The sequence below is a fragment of the Kockovaella imperatae genome, assembly GCF_002102565.1.
Source record: "Kockovaella imperatae strain NRRL Y-17943 chromosome Unknown BD324scaffold_7, whole genome shotgun sequence".
In the NCBI taxonomy this organism is placed as follows: domain Eukaryota; kingdom Fungi; phylum Basidiomycota; class Tremellomycetes; order Tremellales; family Cuniculitremaceae; genus Kockovaella; species Kockovaella imperatae.
In genome coordinates this window covers 583151-599207 of record NW_019028947.1, presented here as the reverse complement: position 1 = coordinate 599207, position 16057 = coordinate 583151, and the positions used below count along the sequence as shown (strand labels likewise).

General features: G+C 52.0%; 10 protein-coding genes across 10 annotated transcripts; 3 read left to right on the top strand and 7 right to left on the bottom strand.

Annotated features, from left to right (window-relative positions):
* Positions 1 to 25: 25 nt before the first annotated feature.
* Positions 26 to 1816, bottom strand: BD324DRAFT_642376 (pelota; the record flags this gene model as incomplete). The annotated part of the gene is made up of 10 exons (XM_022017483.1): positions 26 to 317; positions 391 to 507; positions 559 to 749; positions 814 to 921; positions 974 to 1080; positions 1135 to 1254; positions 1298 to 1445; positions 1498 to 1605; positions 1655 to 1720; positions 1778 to 1816. The coding sequence occupies 10 exons, from the start codon at positions 1814 to 1816 to the stop codon at positions 26 to 28; spliced, it is 1296 nt and encodes a 431-aa protein (XP_021870898.1).
* Positions 1817 to 2008: 192 nt separating this feature from the next.
* Positions 2009 to 3277, bottom strand: BD324DRAFT_627325 (Inositolphosphorylceramide synthase subunit Kei1-domain-containing protein). Its single transcript, XM_022015988.1, has 5 exons — positions 3126 to 3277; positions 3041 to 3066; positions 2852 to 2986; positions 2480 to 2785; positions 2009 to 2417 (listed from the first exon to the last, which is right to left on the bottom strand). The coding sequence occupies exons 1-5, from the start codon at positions 3199 to 3201 to the stop codon at positions 2187 to 2189; spliced, it is 774 nt and encodes a 257-aa protein (XP_021870897.1). The 5' UTR covers positions 3202 to 3277; the 3' UTR covers positions 2009 to 2186.
* Positions 3278 to 3450: 173 nt separating this feature from the next.
* BD324DRAFT_627324 (ribosomal protein S3) lies at positions 3451 to 4812 on the top strand. The gene is made up of 5 exons (XM_022015987.1): positions 3451 to 3620; positions 3797 to 4072; positions 4254 to 4466; positions 4542 to 4613; positions 4662 to 4812. The coding sequence occupies exons 1-5, from the start codon at positions 3541 to 3543 to the stop codon at positions 4780 to 4782; spliced, it is 762 nt and encodes a 253-aa protein (XP_021870896.1). The 5' UTR covers positions 3451 to 3540; the 3' UTR covers positions 4783 to 4812.
* Positions 4813 to 7045, bottom strand: BD324DRAFT_627321 (putative C-14 sterol reductase). Its single transcript, XM_022015986.1, has 9 exons — positions 6401 to 7045; positions 6111 to 6328; positions 5836 to 6051; positions 5542 to 5782; positions 5419 to 5492; positions 5345 to 5370; positions 5151 to 5289; positions 5065 to 5103; positions 4813 to 5015 (listed from the first exon to the last, which is right to left on the bottom strand). Exons 1-9 carry the CDS (start codon positions 6879 to 6881, stop codon positions 5010 to 5012), a joined length of 1440 nt encoding a protein of 479 aa, XP_021870895.1. The 5' UTR covers positions 6882 to 7045; the 3' UTR covers positions 4813 to 5009.
* Positions 7046 to 7309: 264 nt separating this feature from the next.
* BD324DRAFT_651306 (hypothetical protein) lies at positions 7310 to 8027 on the bottom strand (the record flags this gene model as incomplete). The annotated part of the gene is made up of 3 exons (XM_022018310.1): positions 7310 to 7512; positions 7577 to 7652; positions 7767 to 8027. 3 exons carry the CDS (start codon positions 8025 to 8027, stop codon positions 7310 to 7312), a joined length of 540 nt encoding a protein of 179 aa, XP_021870894.1.
* Positions 8028 to 8143: 116 nt separating this feature from the next.
* Positions 8144 to 9017, top strand: BD324DRAFT_471241 (hypothetical protein). Its single transcript, XM_022012877.1, has 3 exons — positions 8144 to 8628; positions 8704 to 8845; positions 8907 to 9017. The coding sequence occupies exons 1-3, from the start codon at positions 8284 to 8286 to the stop codon at positions 8951 to 8953; spliced, it is 534 nt and encodes a 177-aa protein (XP_021870893.1). The 5' UTR covers positions 8144 to 8283; the 3' UTR covers positions 8954 to 9017.
* A 53-nt stretch (positions 9018 to 9070) lies between these two features.
* On the bottom strand, positions 9071 to 10144 carry BD324DRAFT_627315 (hypothetical protein). Its single transcript, XM_022015985.1, has 3 exons — positions 9883 to 10144; positions 9539 to 9809; positions 9071 to 9461 (listed from the first exon to the last, which is right to left on the bottom strand). Exons 1-3 carry the CDS (start codon positions 10126 to 10128, stop codon positions 9082 to 9084), a joined length of 897 nt encoding a protein of 298 aa, XP_021870892.1. The 5' UTR covers positions 10129 to 10144; the 3' UTR covers positions 9071 to 9081.
* A 116-nt stretch (positions 10145 to 10260) lies between these two features.
* BD324DRAFT_651303 (hypothetical protein) lies at positions 10261 to 11404 on the top strand (the record flags this gene model as incomplete). The annotated part of the gene is made up of 7 exons (XM_022018309.1): positions 10261 to 10455; positions 10507 to 10564; positions 10611 to 10896; positions 10956 to 11126; positions 11179 to 11210; positions 11262 to 11284; positions 11336 to 11404. 7 exons carry the CDS (start codon positions 10261 to 10263, stop codon positions 11402 to 11404), a joined length of 834 nt encoding a protein of 277 aa, XP_021870891.1.
* A 65-nt stretch (positions 11405 to 11469) lies between these two features.
* Positions 11470 to 12107, bottom strand: BD324DRAFT_651302 (hypothetical protein; the record flags this gene model as incomplete). Its single annotated transcript, XM_022018308.1, has 3 exons — positions 11470 to 11546; positions 11611 to 11746; positions 11796 to 12107. 3 exons carry the CDS (start codon positions 12105 to 12107, stop codon positions 11470 to 11472), a joined length of 525 nt encoding a protein of 174 aa, XP_021870890.1.
* A 212-nt stretch (positions 12108 to 12319) lies between these two features.
* On the bottom strand, positions 12320 to 13268 carry BD324DRAFT_627300 (hypothetical protein). Its single transcript, XM_022015984.1, has 3 exons — positions 13167 to 13268; positions 12880 to 13021; positions 12320 to 12609 (listed from the first exon to the last, which is right to left on the bottom strand). The coding sequence occupies exons 1-3, from the start codon at positions 13203 to 13205 to the stop codon at positions 12506 to 12508; spliced, it is 285 nt and encodes a 94-aa protein (XP_021870889.1). The 5' UTR covers positions 13206 to 13268; the 3' UTR covers positions 12320 to 12505.
* Positions 13269 to 16057: the final 2789 nt, after the last annotated feature.

Genomic DNA, 16057 nt, shown 5'->3' with positions numbered 1-16057 from the left:
CTCCAGATGCATCAAGGTGTGAGGGTCATGGGGTACTCGGAGCACCGTCATGCTGTTGCTGCTGCTCCTCCTCCTCCTCGTCGTCATCCACTTGAACTCCATTGGCCTCTTTCTCTAAGCGCTCCTTCTCCTCCCTCTCTTCCATCTCGACTATCTCAATGTCCAGCGGATACGTCAAGATGGCGGCTATACCCGTCAATAGATTAAGCTGTTGACCTGACTCGTGCATCGAGGAAAAGATCAAGGCTTCGCCACCTCGAGCTCGGACAGCTTCCACCATCTCGACATATCGATTCCGGGTCACTGGATCACTGGACCTGTGGACCAGCGATATCAGTCATTCGCCAGCTAATCGCTTCTAAACCCGGAATGTCGGGAAAGAAAACTCGCCTGAATAAATCATCCGAGATCAAGAGAGTGCCGACGGCACCTCTATCTACGGCCAACGCGACATGTTCAGGCCCATACCATGCTCTCATTTCATCCGTAGCTAGCATCTTGTGGAAACTAGATATGCGTGTCAGCAGAAAGGCATCCATGAAGTCTCTGAACACCCACGCGTCCAGCCCCAACCCTTCACGCGCAAACTTGGCACCTTGCAGCATTTTTGACACTTCCGGAGCTCTCAATGCCTCAACTAGGGAATGGACATGAGAAGTGTTCGAATGAACCTTGATCCACTTTGACCGAGACGCCATGAGGGGCTTGTTGTTGGTCAAGGTCGCCTGGTGAAAAATGTAGTCATATAGCTGAGGCAGGGGCGTGGCGTCAATGACCTGTTACCAGCTTTGAATTCTAAGAATTCAAACTCACGGACTCTTTCGTAAAGCCTGGACTGGCGATCACAATCGCTTTGAGCGTCTGATATGGTATCAATCGGAGGACAGCTTGATAGACATTGGAGAAAAAGGTCTCCATTGCCTAGAATCCACTGTCAGCTCCCGTGTCCTCACATTCGTTGTACGGAACACACCTTGTCATGACCAGATGTTCCACCTTTCCGCTTTCGTGGAACAGCTGTATCTATACGTTGTCGAACGACGGTCATATGCTCCGACAACAGGCAGATTGCCGCGGTGCCTGATCGAAACGATCAGCTCCGACGCTCGTTTCGTCCAGGACCATCGTGCCCACCTTCTCCACAGACGACAGCTCCAACTTCAGCGCCTCTACCCTCTTTTGTACTCTCTTCTATCCTTTCCAGAGCCACTGAATCCCAACCAGTCGCTTTGGTCAGTCGAAAGTCTCTATTGGCTAGGGAGAGATCAGCTGGCGGCCTTTAGATGCGCCCACTTACCTTCCAAGTCGATAGTGTGAAAAGCTCCCATACGGACGTAGTCATTTTCCTGGATGACTTTGCCAGATACCTGAAGACTCGCTGTGGGTTCCTTCTTCTCTTGTCCACCGCTGCTGGTCGAGCTGGAAGCAGCGGGAGAGAATGTCGTCTGTAATCGATATATGAGTACAATTCTCCGGATCGATCCAAGGAGAGCGCACCTTGACGACTTGTAGAGTCAAGTTTACTCTGACTCGGTAGGAATCTGTCGTTCCCGTAGACGATAAAGTGTTGATCTTGCGCATAGTCAGAGCTCGGACTTCGTCCCCCTGGTGTATCTCTCAGCACGCTTTCCAAGAGGATCTAAACGGAGCGCACCTCTGATATCAAGTTGTAGACATGCCACATGTCTTCATCATCCTCTGGACGGAGGGTCACATAGCCCTGACAGGGTATCAGCACTTCCATCCTGTCAGGGAGCAGCTCGAGATTCAGCCTCACCGATCCATCCCTTTCGACGTGCTTGTTGATGAGCTTCATGACGATGCAATGAGATAGAACGAGATACGAATGGATCCGGAGCTCAACGTGGTTTGAAGCCAGTCACTAGTCGCACCCAAGATGTCTACAGATGAGGACGATGAATGGCAGAGGCAAAAGTCTTCACACTTGGATGAATGAGATGTGGATCATCTTTCGTGAAGGATGACGCAAAAAAGGAGAGGCAGAAAATAATGTGGAGGTAAGCTGCATTATACGAGTGTGATATATATATATTCTTGCTGTTATACTGAGACAGAAGGGACATAGTCGCTTTCGGACGACGGAACTAAGGGACAGGGAGATCACTTCCCGTCAAACGTCGTGATCAGAAAGCGACAGCTTGCTACCTGGTTACGCTGGCGAAAGCCTACTCCCACTCAAAATCCTCCTCATCTTCTACATATCCAATGTTTTTCTGCTTTCTGTGAGGCGCACCAGCACCACCCGCTCCAGATTGTACTAGTCTCTGACCTTCTAGACCTGTCCCTTTGGGCTGTATTCCAGCTGCAGATCGTGGCTGAGCGGTCATGGGAAGGGCGTGATATGTCGATGACCGGAGATGGGCCGCATAGGAATAGAGTACGAAAATGAAGTAGACCTAGGGTGGTGGTGTTAAGCCATTCCATTTTTGCAGTGCGATTGTGAGACCTGTAGACCTACCTTGAGAGCAAAGCCTAGGATCACAGTCCAAATTGCGAAGATCCTCTCCCTCTCCCAGATCTCAAGGGCCAACGCCGCTCGCATGCCATCTTGTCCATCCCCTCCTCCCCCTGCTGGATTACTGACCTCCCCTCTTGACACCGCTAGATCGATGAGATCTTGTTGAGCTCTTGAATTGATAGATCGACGACCATCGTGAGGTTGGAGGTACCAATAATCATAGTAGAACAAGTAATGGAATAGGGATTGGACAATGTGATCGGCGGTATAGAGGTGAGCGACTAGCACGGTCGACTCGGATGTTTCCTGAAAGGGTCCCAGTTGGGTCAACGTCTCCATCATTCATTCCATTCTGCTCGTCACGGGACTCACCGCTTTGACCTGCTTCAAAGCCCAGAGAAGGACGAAGAGCGTCACGATGGAATAGGCGTAAAAGGCGAGCTGGGTAAATGTACCTCCGACAACAATCGTGATAAATCCATAAACTCCAGCGACCTTGTTGATAAGCTAGGTTCACGGATAAGTCACAAATCTCCGGGTGAGTAACGGTAGCGAGCTCACCGCAAACAGGAGGATAATTTCGGCACCTGCAATATGGCCATGTCAATAAAAGCATATACCTCGCCAATGGCCACTTGCTCCTCACCCAATTTGATGTCCAGTATACCCAGAAACGAGTCGAACACGGCCTCCGGCCTGAGCCGGCGCAGATTCAGGCCCATAGCAGAAACTTAGTTGGTCATATACAGCTCATGGCAGTGATGTCAGCGCTGGCAGTCGTCCATAGGTGTCACTGGTTCACCATCATCAACATGCTCTGCGATTGAGAGACCGGCCACCCCCACGAGACCGGCGACCTCCGCTCTTCTTCTGCTGCTGTACATGAGCTGCCACACCGCTGAAACGCCGAAATTGAATCAAATTGCCGAATCAGCTTCCTTCCCAAAATTCGACCTCCCATCCGATCCTATACTGTATGCTGTAGAAGAAGACCTAAGGATACCTTGATCACTACCTCGACCTCACACTAGTACACAAAAACCTATTCACCACTATTCACCATGGCCACTTCCAGTCAAATGTCAAAGAAGAGGAAGTTCATCGCGGACGGAGTTTTCCAAGCTGAATTGGGAGAATTCTTGTAAGTCCCGAGGCCCATTGTCGATGGCCATCTTCGGCGTCGATCGAGATCAGGAGAGGGACGTTGGGCTGATCAGTGGTCGTCCCCCTCTCTCTCTTCTTTTCATGCCTCTCCTCTTGATCATATCCGTACTCGCCCGCTCGATTGGGTCGCCGCCTCCCTGGTTCATCCTATAGCACCCGAGAACTCGCTGAAGAACTCTACTCTGGATGTGAAGTTCGAGTGACTCACGCCCGAACTGAAATCATCATCCGAGCTGCTCACACTCAAGAAGTCCTCGGAGACAAGGGACGACGAATTCGTGAACTCAAGGCGTTGGTTGAGAAGCGATTCAAGTTCCCCGAGGGATCTTTGGAGCTTTACGCTGAGAAAGTCCAATACCGTGGATTGTCAGCCGTCGCTCAGGCCGAGAGTTTGAAGAACAAATTGTTGGGTGGATTGGCTATGCGAAGGTGAGCCTCACACTGAGCGAGCGCATTGCCACGCAGTGGTCGTCACTCGTCTCGTTCTTCCTCCCCTTCAATTTTCCGCATCTCCCCATGACACTAGCGCAACATCGCATCACCACTCGAGACCACTGCGCGTTCGGATCCGAAAGTCACCTCCGAGTCGATCACTGACTTCCATCCTCAGAGCCTGCTACGGTGTCCTTCGATTTGTCATGGAGTCCGGCGCTAAGGGATGTGAAGTTGTCGTCTCTGGAAAACTCCGAGCTGCCCGAGCCAAGTCTATGAAATTCACCGATGGATTCATGATTCACTCTGGTCAACCCGCTCGAGACTACGTCGACTATGCCGTCAGACACGTTCTGCTGAGACAGGGTGTGTTGGGCATCAAGGTCAAAATGTGAGTAGGGACCGCCGTAGCGCTATGGACCCTCTGTCTTCTCCTGTCCAATCTTTTTCTGACCCCCTCTCTTAGCATGCGACCTTACGACCCCGAGGGCAAGATGGGACCTGCCAAAAACCTTCCCGATGCCGTCACCCTCGTCGAGTAAGTCTTGTCTAGTTCCCCGAGGTACAATACTGACTCTCTCACCAGGCCCAAGGCCGAGGGCACCATCGAGATCCGATCCGAGCACAAGGAGGCTCCTGTTCAACAGATTCACCAGCAACACCAACAACAGGCTCAACAGGGTCAACAACCTCAGGAAGGCTACTAGGGAGTGTAGATTGGATCTGTACGATAGCACATGGTCATTGCATTGCTGTGATCTTTCCCTTTGCAAAGCATATCGTTTGATTCGTGTCTGCACGCGACAAGGCGTCATTGACAGTACAAACCGTCAGTGAAACATTCCGGACCTCCTCCTTCAGGCGCAACATGGTTTGTAATCTGCAGACACTTAGAAAAACGCGCCGATTTCACGCCTCATCTCTATCGTGGCTTCTAGTACTGCGACCACGTCAGCAAATGAACTTCTGAATACACCATTTACACTCACGACGTAGGGAATGATTTTGTACGGGACGAGCTTGATGTACTTAGAACCGAGTCAGCAGGGATCGGTCCATGGCTCTCGTGACTGACCTTGTCCCAATCATCGCCATACTTCTTTCGGCAGAACTCGTCATCTCTCATTTGTCGGCAGGTCAGCAGGAAAACCAGGAAGACGACGTAGAAGTAGGTAATAGGGGTGTCAAAGCCAGTGGGGAGACACCAACCAAGGCTATGCGGAAATGTCAGCAATGTGTTGTGAACGCTTGATCAGGTGGACGGCGCACGCAATCAGCCAATCTCCAAAGTAGTTCTAAGTCATTGTCAGAGGGCAAACGTGTACAGACAAAACACCACTCACGGGATGACGAGATCGTCCCCACCAGCCAGAGGTCAACAGTTTGGTGCCTCGCTTGGTCTGCATGAATGTGAGGTCTGCAGGCGGTGTCAATGATACTCGGCTGGTCATCTCGGATCAACTGACTCTTTGGGTTTCTGCCGTGTCTGATGTCATGCTTCTCCGAGTTGGACGTTCTGAAGATATACAGACCAGCTCCTTCGACCGCGAGGATAGCGACGACAGCCAAAGGACTGAGATCCTTGGGAGCAAAGGCAAGGTATCGAATGGATACGCCGTAGGTGAATGGAAGCCAGACAAGATCTCCAAAGGCGAGCATGAATCCGAATCCGTCGGTCGTTATGTCGATCTGGTTCAGAATGGCAGACTACAGAAACCATGCATCAGTGAGGGCTATTTCCTTCCCATCGCAGCACTCACCTCGTCCAGGTATGTGTCGATCACGTAGTAAACCTCGAACAAAAGGGCAAGGACCATACTGTTGGTCAATCTACCCAGACGGACGTATTGCTCGCATGCACATGAGATGTTGAGCAAGAGCCAGCCAATGATGCCAGGTCGAACTTCGTTAAAGGTCTTGATGTCGAAGTTGGGGAATCCGGGGAACGTGGGATTCAAGGGACGACCAATGAACCACTGATTGCGAGCAAGTGGGTTAGCCTTGAGTCGTACGCTATGCAAAACCCATCACTCACGTCATACACCACATTACCAGAGTTTCCACCTTGAGCCAAGAGCTCGCCCGAGAAGAAACTCCACACGTAGACCCAGCAAGCCTGCACAAAGGCCATGGCGAGGGATGCAGAGACAAGTGGGACCCATTTGTCGTAAATCCACGTGAACGCTTCAATTCCACCCGGTCTCATGAGGAAACCAGCGACGAGACCGAGAGTGAGGAGAACAGTGTAGTGACCTGGCGGGAATTCATGTCAGCCTTGTTCTTCTCAATTGTTTTGACGCTCGAGCCCATTCTCATCAAACTTACCGTTCATCCAATACTTTTTTCTCTTGCCATCGCGGAGGAGAGTCCCCTCGACGGGCTGCACAGGAAGCACTATCCAACAGACGATACAGTATACGTACCAAGCCATGAATGCTCCTGCAGCTTGCCAGTCCCACCATTTTCCAGCTTGAGAAGGCCAGTCGTTATTCGCTACGCGATCGTAGATTGTTCTCCATCCATTCGCCGTCATAGCGGGACATCCAGTGGTCTCATTGCACCCATAGTAGAGGAAGTAAGCGACGGTAGGGCAGAGAGAAGAGACTGCAAATGTTCCGAGAGGTCCAAAGAATTCTGTAGGTTTACTCTTTGGATTGAGCTCTTCATACGTCAACGTTTTCGGATGAGCTGGGAGGTCTAGCGTCGTGGTGGCCGTGATGACTGTGGTGGTCTCTCCTGGAGGTGGAGGAGTGACTTCGGGAGCACTGCTGCTCTTGCTCGCAGACTTGGGCGTCTTGGGAGCCATTTTTGGTGTGGATCTGGTGGGATGGTGTCAAAACTGTGTTAAAGAGAGTCGATCGATGAGAGAGATCAAAAGGAAAAAACGAGAGGAGAAATGATAGATGATGATAAAATTGGCGCGTCAGTGAGTCTCAGGGGAAGTGGTTTAGGTGGCCAGTAGTTTGTGAGTGGTACGATGCATATAGACAGACGATGCATGAGACGATGGGGGAAATGGCGTCGATGATTTGCAGTGCAGTGCAAGGCTTGACTTGGCAGGTAAGGGTCATGTGGCGAGGAGCGAGAGAGAGGGAGAGAGGAGATGGGCAATGTCATCCATAAGGCACTCGGATGCATTCTACCCAGTGTGTCCCTTTTTATGTGAGAACGGCCTCGCCGCGGGCCAGGTTGTACATTCGATGTGACATCCTCACTGAAACGGCCATACAAGCCTCACAATACCCCGTCTAACCACAGACACAGCTTTTTCTCCATCAACAGCAATATCCGACTGGCCATTGGATCGACCGATGTTCCTGAAGAAGCTGTCAAGCCGGGAGGAAGCGATAGGGAGAGGTGGATCTGATGGGGTGGGTACTTGCGAGCTAAGAGGGAGGTCTCAGCGGAGGTAACGTGCATGATGAGAGGAGCAGGAGCTGAGGCGCGTGTGTCGACATCGAACATCGAAAGGGGGGCCAGAGTTCCCTTTGCCGAACTCACCCAGTCTTTGAGACATGGATACCGCGATGGAGGTCGTAGATGTCTGGTAGATTGACGTAGAGGATACCGGAATAGTCTATGACTCTCATCAGTATCGTGTCCTCTCCATCCTCCTCATGTACATGTCATATCGCGGTCTACAGGCCAATGGCTTGTTGCTTGTCGAAGAAATGGAGCCTGAACTACTCACCCCTCGCGAAGGCATGGCCACGGCCCAATCACTGGCCAGCCTCCTTTCCATATTCGAGGAGCTTCCGGCTCCTGACTCAGGCTCATCTACCTCCTCGCCTATACGCTGCGATGTTGTCGTTCCAATCCAAATCATCAAGGTCCCTTTCAATCTCGTCAGGTGGAAATGGAATGTCGGGATTGAAGAGGATTCGCCTGCCGTCGATGGAGGTGGAACAGTCAGATGATGCGTTGTGATGCTTGATTCGAGGTCTGTCGTCATCTTGATCTCGAGAAGCGGGTGACAGTCACCTGAATAGGGAGTCAATATAGACTTGCCTCCATGCGATGGGGAGACGAACGAGACCAAGGTCAAAGTATCGGGAATTGACGTTGACTGAACGACCTCCACATCAATTGTCCTCATTAATTCGTTTGCTTGTTCTCCCTTTCCTACGCCATTCCGCACACCAGGCAAGGCTGCCCAGTCTATTCAGGGCCTCGATCCCTCCATCTCCGTCGAGCATTCCACGCTCACCATGTCAGATCTAACACCCCCAGCATCTAAGCATAATACCCCTCAGCGTGTCATCCCCCCTGAATCCTCCTCCGATCTCAACGTCGCCGGTCCATCCAGCTCACATCTAGGAGTCGAAGCACCAGCATCGCCGACATCGATGAGAGAAGATTCAGCTGCGCTAGAGTTGGACGCCGAGGACAATACCCCACGACATGGAGAGGATCCAGCTGAGAAGAGGGAGCAACACACGGGGTCGAGTGGTATGGAAGTGGATGCAGAAAATCTCACCGAGAGCGCTACGGACCGGGATGAAGACGAGGAGGTTGAGAGATATCCCGGAGATCATGAGGCTGCAGCTCGAGAGGTGAGTGGATTCCAAAGGTCTAGATCCGCAAGTCTAGAGCCCTGCGGTCCGGGCTGACCTTGTCGATCCTCACAGGTACTTAGCGATGGAGCAAGTCCTGGAAAGGCTGATGCAAAGTCCGGCACAGTAGACAAAGGCAAGGGCAAGAAAGTAGGCAGGGGAAGCGGAAAGGACGGAGACCTGTATGAGAGCGATATCGTTGAAAGGTGGAATCAAGGTGAGCGATAAGTATCAAGTCGGCCTTCGCCTCGAAGCTGAAGATCTTCCCACCCCCTCAGAGTTCGGCGACGTCTTGCTGAATGTCCCTGGCGCTAACAAGCCATGAACGATCACCTCGTGTCAACTCCTCTACGACCATACCGAATCGCCAAAGCCTCCCTACAGAAAACCTGAAAGCAGGCGCTGGATCCGAACTGTAGCATAACGACAACTCCACATGCATGAAGTTATTCTTCATCCCCTCCAGGACCACCATGATCCATCGCCTCCCGTGGGATGCTGCCGTTCTTGCCCCTCATTCTTCTGACTCTCACTAGTGTCCTGCGCGATCTTTGCCAACCTTGTCTCCTCGTTCATAGCATCAATGATCCGTCTCCTATCGCTCGCTGAGAAATCTCCACCTTCTCTAAGATACTTTAACCTCTGTCTTTGCTTATCCGTTAAAGCGTCTTCTTCCTCCTTTTCTTTCCTAGCCACCTCTGCTCGGACTGCTCGGACTTGATCCTGAGCGCCTACTTCCAATTTGTCCCGGACCATTTGAAGACCCGATTCGAGGGATCCCAGTCCTATAGCGAGTACGAAAGCTCGAAAGAACAGTGTACGGGGAAGTCGCCCTGTGCAGCCAAAAGGACCAGACATCAGCATCGTGAGTCCTCACGAATACGATCTCAGTCACTCAGCTAAAACTCACACAGCAAGCTGATAGATGCCGACAGTAGACCACCCGCAATGGCTCCATCGTACAATCTCACTTCACCCCTTCTCCAAGTGAATCGTCTCATCTCTTCCTCGGGGATTGCCCTCGGTACGACATCGCCAAGTCTGTTCTCCCTGTACCAGCCTATACTCTCGTCCAGAAGCGCATAGCATCCCGTAGCGATACTGAAAGCTGATCCATACCTGACACCTGTCAAGACTCCATTCTTGATCATGATGTAGTTTCTCGCACGAAGATACCAGTACTGGAAATCAGTTGAGAAAGAGAGAGAGTCAGTATTCGGCTGACCACTGAAGCCCGATGCATGTCCAGCTCACCCATCCCTCCTTGGTCTTTGGCGGACGATGAGCATTTTCAGCTAAGAATCTCAATCTAGCTCTTGCTCCTCCCCTCTTGGCCCCTATGATGAACCCGATCGCACCTGCTCCCAGCGCGTATGCACCGACAGACGATGGGAGAAGTTGCGACGCATCAGACACTGAGTGCACGTGCGTGAGGGGGTAGTCTGGAGGAATCCGAGAGGGGCCAGCGCGGTTCGAAGGGCCGTCTAAATCGATTGACATGATATGAAGATGAGTGAGGACAAGGTTTGAAATTTCACTTGGTCGATGAGTTCGAATTTTGGGCAATCTCCCATCCCATGTTCGGCGCGCGTGCCTGACTTTTGAGCATTCGACCTCAAGAGTCACTCAGCCATGGCAGTCAAGCGCAAAGCTGAAGCGCTGAGCAAGTCGGATGAACCATCGCTAGTCAAGTCTACCCAGACTTCAAGCCATGCACCCAAATACGAGCCTACCGATGAATTCCAGCAAGTGACTTTGGGATCGTTCGTCGAACCCTATCGGATCCATGGAATGGGTTACGGAGCCGATGTGTACTATCAGCCAGATGTGGGTCGATCGGCTCAGACCAAGCTGATATCCGCTGAATTTCCCGAGCAGTTCATCGAGCCTGCGACAGCCGACAAGTGGTACACCGAGCTGCTAGCCCTGGATACCTGTACGTCATGCCCGAGTTCGATCGACGATGCGCTGATTGGCAACAGGGTGTGAGAGGCATGCTTTGTGCGACAAAGCAACTGGACCTGACGGGACCGCCTTAGATCATCCAACGCTCAAGATGTACGGCAAGTCCTTCCCACAGTCTCGATCCATTGCAGCGTACTCTACGACTCCCGGAGCGACACTCAACTACTCCGGCACGAGTATCACGATGAATCACCCGTTTCCGCCTGTCCTTGAGAGTATGAGAGAAAGACTCGAACAGCATCTAGGTGTCAAGTTCAATCATGTCATGCTGAATCGGTACGATGATGGCAGCGTGTACATTGGGTGAGCTCAGTGCGAAGGAGATGGGGTGGGGATGATCTGATCTGACCTCACTCGTCCAGGCGCCACTCGGACAACCTCAACAATCTTGTCATCGCCAGTATCAGCTTGGGCGCCAAGAGAACATTCATCATGTCTCCGAGGCTTCCAAACAGAGCCGGGAGGAACAGGGGTTCTGGACTGAGTGATATCGATGAACTGTCCCTCCAGTCGAGAGAAAACAAAAAATGGACGTAAGCGGTATCGTACAGGCCTGGGGTTGTGTGTTGTTGATGCAATCTGCAGGCTGAACAATGGTAGCCTGGTCGTCATGCAAGGTCAGTCCATCATTATCTGACCTCATCCGCATACTGATGGGCGTTCTGCAGGGCGAACGCAAGAGTTTTGGAAGGTAATGATGCTTGCGTCGATCGGCGGAGAGAGGTACTGATCTAGTCCCCAGCACGAGATACCGAAAGAGCCAAAAATCAAGACCGGTCGCATCAGTCTGACCTTTCGTCAATTGGTGTAGACGCCTTCGCCAGATCACCAGAACCTGCCAATACATCAGCTCCTTCGGTACTCCGTAGATCGGCCCTACACTCGCAAGACCCGCCATAGCCCGAGAAACATCGTGAAGCCGCCGAACCAGACAAACGCCTTGAACACTCCAACTGGACACGCAGTCAGTGATCGACCAGCAAGGACGAAGGAGGCGTTTGGCTCATGTCTTCTCACGGATGACGGTTGATCCTAGTGGTCCAGCGGATCTCTCTATTCTTAAACGTCTCTGCTCCAGTGTGTAGTGGACATCCCCGAGGAAAGAGTAGAAGGCGTATGCCATCCAGAGGAAGAGGATCAACATGGGTCGAGCCTATGGATGGGAATGAGCTTCTGCGATATGACAACAAGAAACGGCTTACCGTTAGATTGCCTACACTCACGCCTGCGAGCAACGCCAACAGGAGCGTAGTATCAGATACTCTAGCGGGAGGAGCTTGACCCCACCGCAGCTGATCCTGTGAACATGTATGTTGCCCGAATATGGGCTGATAGTTGTCTCCGCTGTTAGGATGATCCCATCGCCAACGATTTTCAATGGCCGTGTCGTCACGGAGCACGTCGCGATAACCTCTGTGCTGCTGATGGGCTCGGGGAAAGTAATGGGGAGCAGGTGACGGAGATGCTCTCGTCCGCTCGTCCGGTGTATCCTCCCGTCGCCTCCTGGTTGGCATGCTAGTTGGATCGCGGTTCATATCCTGTGTCCTTCATCGTTATAAGCTTTGTATGAGTATCGCCCCTCTTGCCAACGGTTGATTGACACGTTCTATGTGCATTGAGGCTGTCCTTTCACTCTCTCTGGATTTCATCGCTAAAAGGCCGAGTTCTTCCATGTGATGCTTGTCATCTCATAGACATGTCAGATCCCTTCAACTGGGGAAACACGCAGCCTTTCAAGGTATACATTCACTCCCGACACATATTCTACAGATACTCCTCACGTCCCACAACCAACGTGTATAACTCCCGTTCATGCTCCGACTCTCAGCACTAGACACTGTCTTCACGGGGATACGAGTCTGAGACTGCGCTTAGGTCGGGCGACCGTCTCCCCTCCTGATCTCTGGGCAGGTTATTGAACCTTCTTCTTAAGCTCGTTTCCGGCGCTTCCAGGTCGGTTTCTGTCTCGGTAGAGGACGTAGATGAGTGCAATGAGACCGAGGACAAGGATATTCGCTGGTCAAGTTGTCAGCGAGAAGCACTGAGAGCCGTCTGCCTGCGGACGATCATCCTGGAGGAGGATTATGTATGGGACGAGGCAAGGACATTCAAAGTGGCGGTACAGGATGCTCGTGAAAGGGGCAGGTATGAAGGCCAACAGTTGCTGTCGGTCTCCTGCCGAGAGACTCCTCCATCGATGCTCGGTCGAGTTCAGGGCAGCGCTATGTACGATCATGATCTCCGGGCAAGAACACCCATCATCCGCGAAGGTCACACGACACTCACACGCTACGAAGTGAGCCGAAGCGCCGACCAGGTCTGCGATGCTCTCAAGGATGCCCCATACAGCTTGGAAGACACCGGAGAAGATGGACCAGATGACGTGGAAGATGCTCTGGATGATTGCGAAGATGGATTGGAAGAATCCCTTGGGTTCAGAATACATCAGTGACTGTCACACTCGCTTGCATCGATATAGCAAAAGCGGCTCGGGATGAGTAGCGAACAAGGAGCCGGGGGGACCGAGTGCGATGCTCTGCGCCTCTGGAAATAGGCTGTGTATCTTCACTCACCTGGATCAAGTGAAATATACCTTCGAAGAGGTTGGCCATATTTGAATATCAGTCGGAATGAGGTGGTGTTGAGCGATACAGCTACCGGTGGCAAAGCATGGCATGTATCCTTCTTAATTGTCGCCTCAGCCCATGACGACATGTTCAGGACCTGAATCTGGCAATACATTACGTCATCAGTCTCAACCAAAGGATTGCCGTTTCAGCTTGCTTCGCGAGATGTTGTGGCAGAAAGTTGTCTGGCCTCGACTCGCGGTTACTCATGTACCGTGAGCGTCCAGAAGTGGGTTACAGTGTCATTTCTGACCGATGACAGTCCCCGATTGGACCTGTTACGCCGGGTCATGACATATGATGGCTGTGGAAGCGATAGTCCGCAGACCGTCTGATGCGAACTGGACTGACTTTGCTGACAACTCCCGTATTCTCGAACTGACGGGCAGTGAGTCCCCCTCTAGGTTACTTCCCATGCATCTTCGACGTCTCATCATCTTCTACCACAGAAGCTGCACCTGAGGTTCAGGCAAGATGTTCTCTTTGGCCTAATTCTGCTCGTAGACCTCGATATTGAACTCGGGCGCTGTATCCGATATCCAATCCGTCCAAGCTTTCTTCGCACGCGTCTTGAATGTACTGGACAATGCTTGGAACCACTCACGACTCTCAACACTCTTCCTCTGCTCATCGTCAGCAGGGAGACTCTTCAGCTTGACTGCGATTCTGTTTACAAAGTCTGTCAACTCTCCCTCGACTTCCTCAGAGTGTTCAGGTCCAGCTGTGATACCGAACATATCTTCGGATAGCACAGACTCGTGTCCAGCTAGGCCATCGACGTAGACTTTGATGGTGATGCTGCTTGCTGTGGTGAAATCAGTCATGTTGGGCGTTGTGTTGCTTTATCGGTGTGGTGTTGCTATAGATATACAGTAGTCGGTAGACGATGCATTTCTTCCCCAGCCGAACAGCGAAGTATTTATCCCATTGGAGCACCTCCAAACGGCACGACATGTTGTCAGGACTGGGCGTCGTGAGAAGGCTCCTCAAAGGAAGTGCGGAGAGTGGGTCATTGATACCTCGCTCCGACCAGCTGGGACCAAAAAGGAGGGAGGAGTGGAGGCAGGAAACAGCCAAAGAGAACGCAGAAAGGAGAGACGCATGGAAGAGAGGAGGCCCTCCAGGACCCACCTCATGCAAGGGTTCGTCAAGTCCCTCCTCAATCACTCCCTCCGCCAAGAGATGTCTCAATCTCATTCAATGACATCCACCTTTATCAACTGTAGAGGTAACTCCGGCGGTGTCTCCAATAGGATGACAGCCTTTGTACCTGCCTATGGCCCCTGTCATGGAAACACTCCAGAGTCCCTGGGGTCACGGAGTGGAGAGGAGAAGGATACACGTCGAGCGCCCTTTTTCGTCGAGCGATCATACTGTCTGTACAGACTCTCTAGGTGATCAAAGGTGTGAGCGAGCGGTGCCAGTCCCAAACACTAAGCACCCATGGACAGAGCGCTTTCTTCCTTCTGACGGCACCTGTAGCGTTTGGGCCATCGTTGGGCCGCCCGTTTGGATGTACATACATAACGAGGTAACTAGGTAGCCTTCGGGAAATCAAGCAATGTGACTCAGCACATGAGGGGGAGAAATTCCATTACGCCAGCAGCGACATGCTATCGGACTGAGCTCGGATAGTTGACGGGCCGATGAGACGCCGACATAGACACAGGCCATGTCGGATGCCCGCAACGGGCCCACTTGAAGCTGCCACAGGATGTGCCACATGTCGAGGCACGGTACCGTTCCTAGTTACATTTTAAAAAGAACAAACTATGGATACGTAATGTTTATTAGCATTTAAAAAGATGTCTAATCTCCCATTACCCATGCCCGCCGGCGGTGACGAGCTCCGAGGGCGAGAGGGGGAGAGGCGCGCGGACGGGGTGACGTCAGTCTCAATCGACGATGACGGGTCATTGAAAAATGAAGCGCAGGCAGGCAGCGAGAGGAGAGGGGAAGCCCCAGGATATGTTCTCGACCCTGCGACACCCGTCATCCCCCAACCCGAGCTGCCACCTCAAACGGCTGAGTGGTCATTCTCTCTCTCTCTCTCCACCTGATTGTGTCCCAGCCCAGCTCATCATCACCTTCGCCCTTCGCCCCAGAGACGTCATTGCTTGGGTTTGATTCCACATCCCCCTCCTATCCGTCATCGATTCCAGCTATATTGAGAGAGGAAGGGCGGGTTGAATCCGACCCATTAGAGCTTGCGTTTGTCCGCCACGCAACCAATCACTCCCCTCTTTCTCAATCTCTCTCTCTCTGTCTCTCTTGTATCTTCTGTGACCCCTTTGTCGCGACGGACAACCCAAGCACGAATGGTCCCATAGCTTTCGATACTTTTGCTCTTCATTGTTTCCCCCGAGAGCCCTGTGGTTTGAGACGGTGACAGTATTAGCAGCAGTGAGTCTCATTCAGCCCACTAACCACACTCCCCCGCCGGACTCCAATAATAATTAAACCCCCCTTCCCCCTCCTCTTCGTTGCCATCCTACGTCATTATCGTCATTTTCGGGCGGAGACAGAGCACACACAGTTCCATCGACACCCACACCATTCAAACCATCACAGCCCATAACACTCGCGCTCACTTACTCTCGCTGTCCTCTCAACTCCACTGACACTGTATCACCAGCATTATACATCATTCCAACTCGGTCCATCACGACGACAAACGGACGACCATAGATCGATTCATAGACCAGCAGACAGACCATTCGATTTACTCAGCTGAACAATCCCGGACCAAGAAACGTCTACCACTAGGGCGACGCATTTTCTGGATCACGGCATCCCTTTGCGCATTTTCAACCATCGCCTCTAGACCTACCAACTCG

Coding starts and splice junctions, on each gene's coding strand:
- BD324DRAFT_627325 (XM_022015988.1), bottom strand. CDS start 3,201: ATGGGCCTGAATCTGCGCCGGCTCAGGCCGGAGGCCGTGTTCGACTCG. Junction 3,067..3,125: donor TATACTGGACATCAAATTGG/GTGAGGAGCAAG, acceptor GCCATATTGCAG/GTGCCGAAATTATCCTCCTG. Junction 2,786..2,851: donor CTTTGAAGCAGGTCAAAGCG/GTGAGTCCCGTG, acceptor GGACCCTTTCAG/GAAACATCCGAGTCGACCGT.
- BD324DRAFT_627324 (XM_022015987.1), top strand. CDS start 3,541: ATGGCCACTTCCAGTCAAATGTCAAAGAAGAGGAAGTTCATCGCGGAC. Junction 4,073..4,253: donor GGTGGATTGGCTATGCGAAG/GTGAGCCTCACA, acceptor TTCCATCCTCAG/AGCCTGCTACGGTGTCCTTC. Junction 4,614..4,661: donor GATGCCGTCACCCTCGTCGA/GTAAGTCTTGTC, acceptor CTCTCTCACCAG/GCCCAAGGCCGAGGGCACCA.
- BD324DRAFT_627321 (XM_022015986.1), bottom strand. CDS start 6,881: ATGGCTCCCAAGACGCCCAAGTCTGCGAGCAAGAGCAGCAGTGCTCCC. Junction 6,329..6,400: donor AAAAAAGTATTGGATGAACG/GTAAGTTTGATG, acceptor AATTCCCGCCAG/GTCACTACACTGTTCTCCTC. Junction 6,052..6,110: donor CTGGTAATGTGGTGTATGAC/GTGAGTGATGGG, acceptor GCTCGCAATCAG/TGGTTCATTGGTCGTCCCTT.
- BD324DRAFT_471241 (XM_022012877.1), top strand. CDS start 8,284: ATGTCAGATCTAACACCCCCAGCATCTAAGCATAATACCCCTCAGCGT. Junction 8,629..8,703: donor ATGAGGCTGCAGCTCGAGAG/GTGAGTGGATTC, acceptor CGATCCTCACAG/GTACTTAGCGATGGAGCAAG. Junction 8,846..8,906: donor CGTTGAAAGGTGGAATCAAG/GTGAGCGATAAG, acceptor CCACCCCCTCAG/AGTTCGGCGACGTCTTGCTG.
- BD324DRAFT_627315 (XM_022015985.1), bottom strand. CDS start 10,128: ATGTCAATCGATTTAGACGGCCCTTCGAACCGCGCTGGCCCCTCTCGG. Junction 9,810..9,882: donor CAAAGACCAAGGAGGGATGG/GTGAGCTGGACA, acceptor ACTGATTTCCAG/TACTGGTATCTTCGTGCGAG. Junction 9,462..9,538: donor GGCATCTATCAGCTTGCTGT/GTGAGTTTTAGC, acceptor TTGGCTGCACAG/GGCGACTTCCCCGTACACTG.
- BD324DRAFT_627300 (XM_022015984.1), bottom strand. CDS start 13,205: ATGGCCAACCTCTTCGAAGGTATATTTCACTTGATCCAG. Junction 13,022..13,166: donor GTATATTTCACTTGATCCAG/GTGAGTGAAGAT, acceptor TCTGAACCCAAG/GGATTCTTCCAATCCATCTT. Junction 12,610..12,879: donor TTCGGCTCACTTCGTAGCGT/GTGAGTGTCGTG, acceptor CAACTTGACCAG/CGAATATCCTTGTCCTCGGT.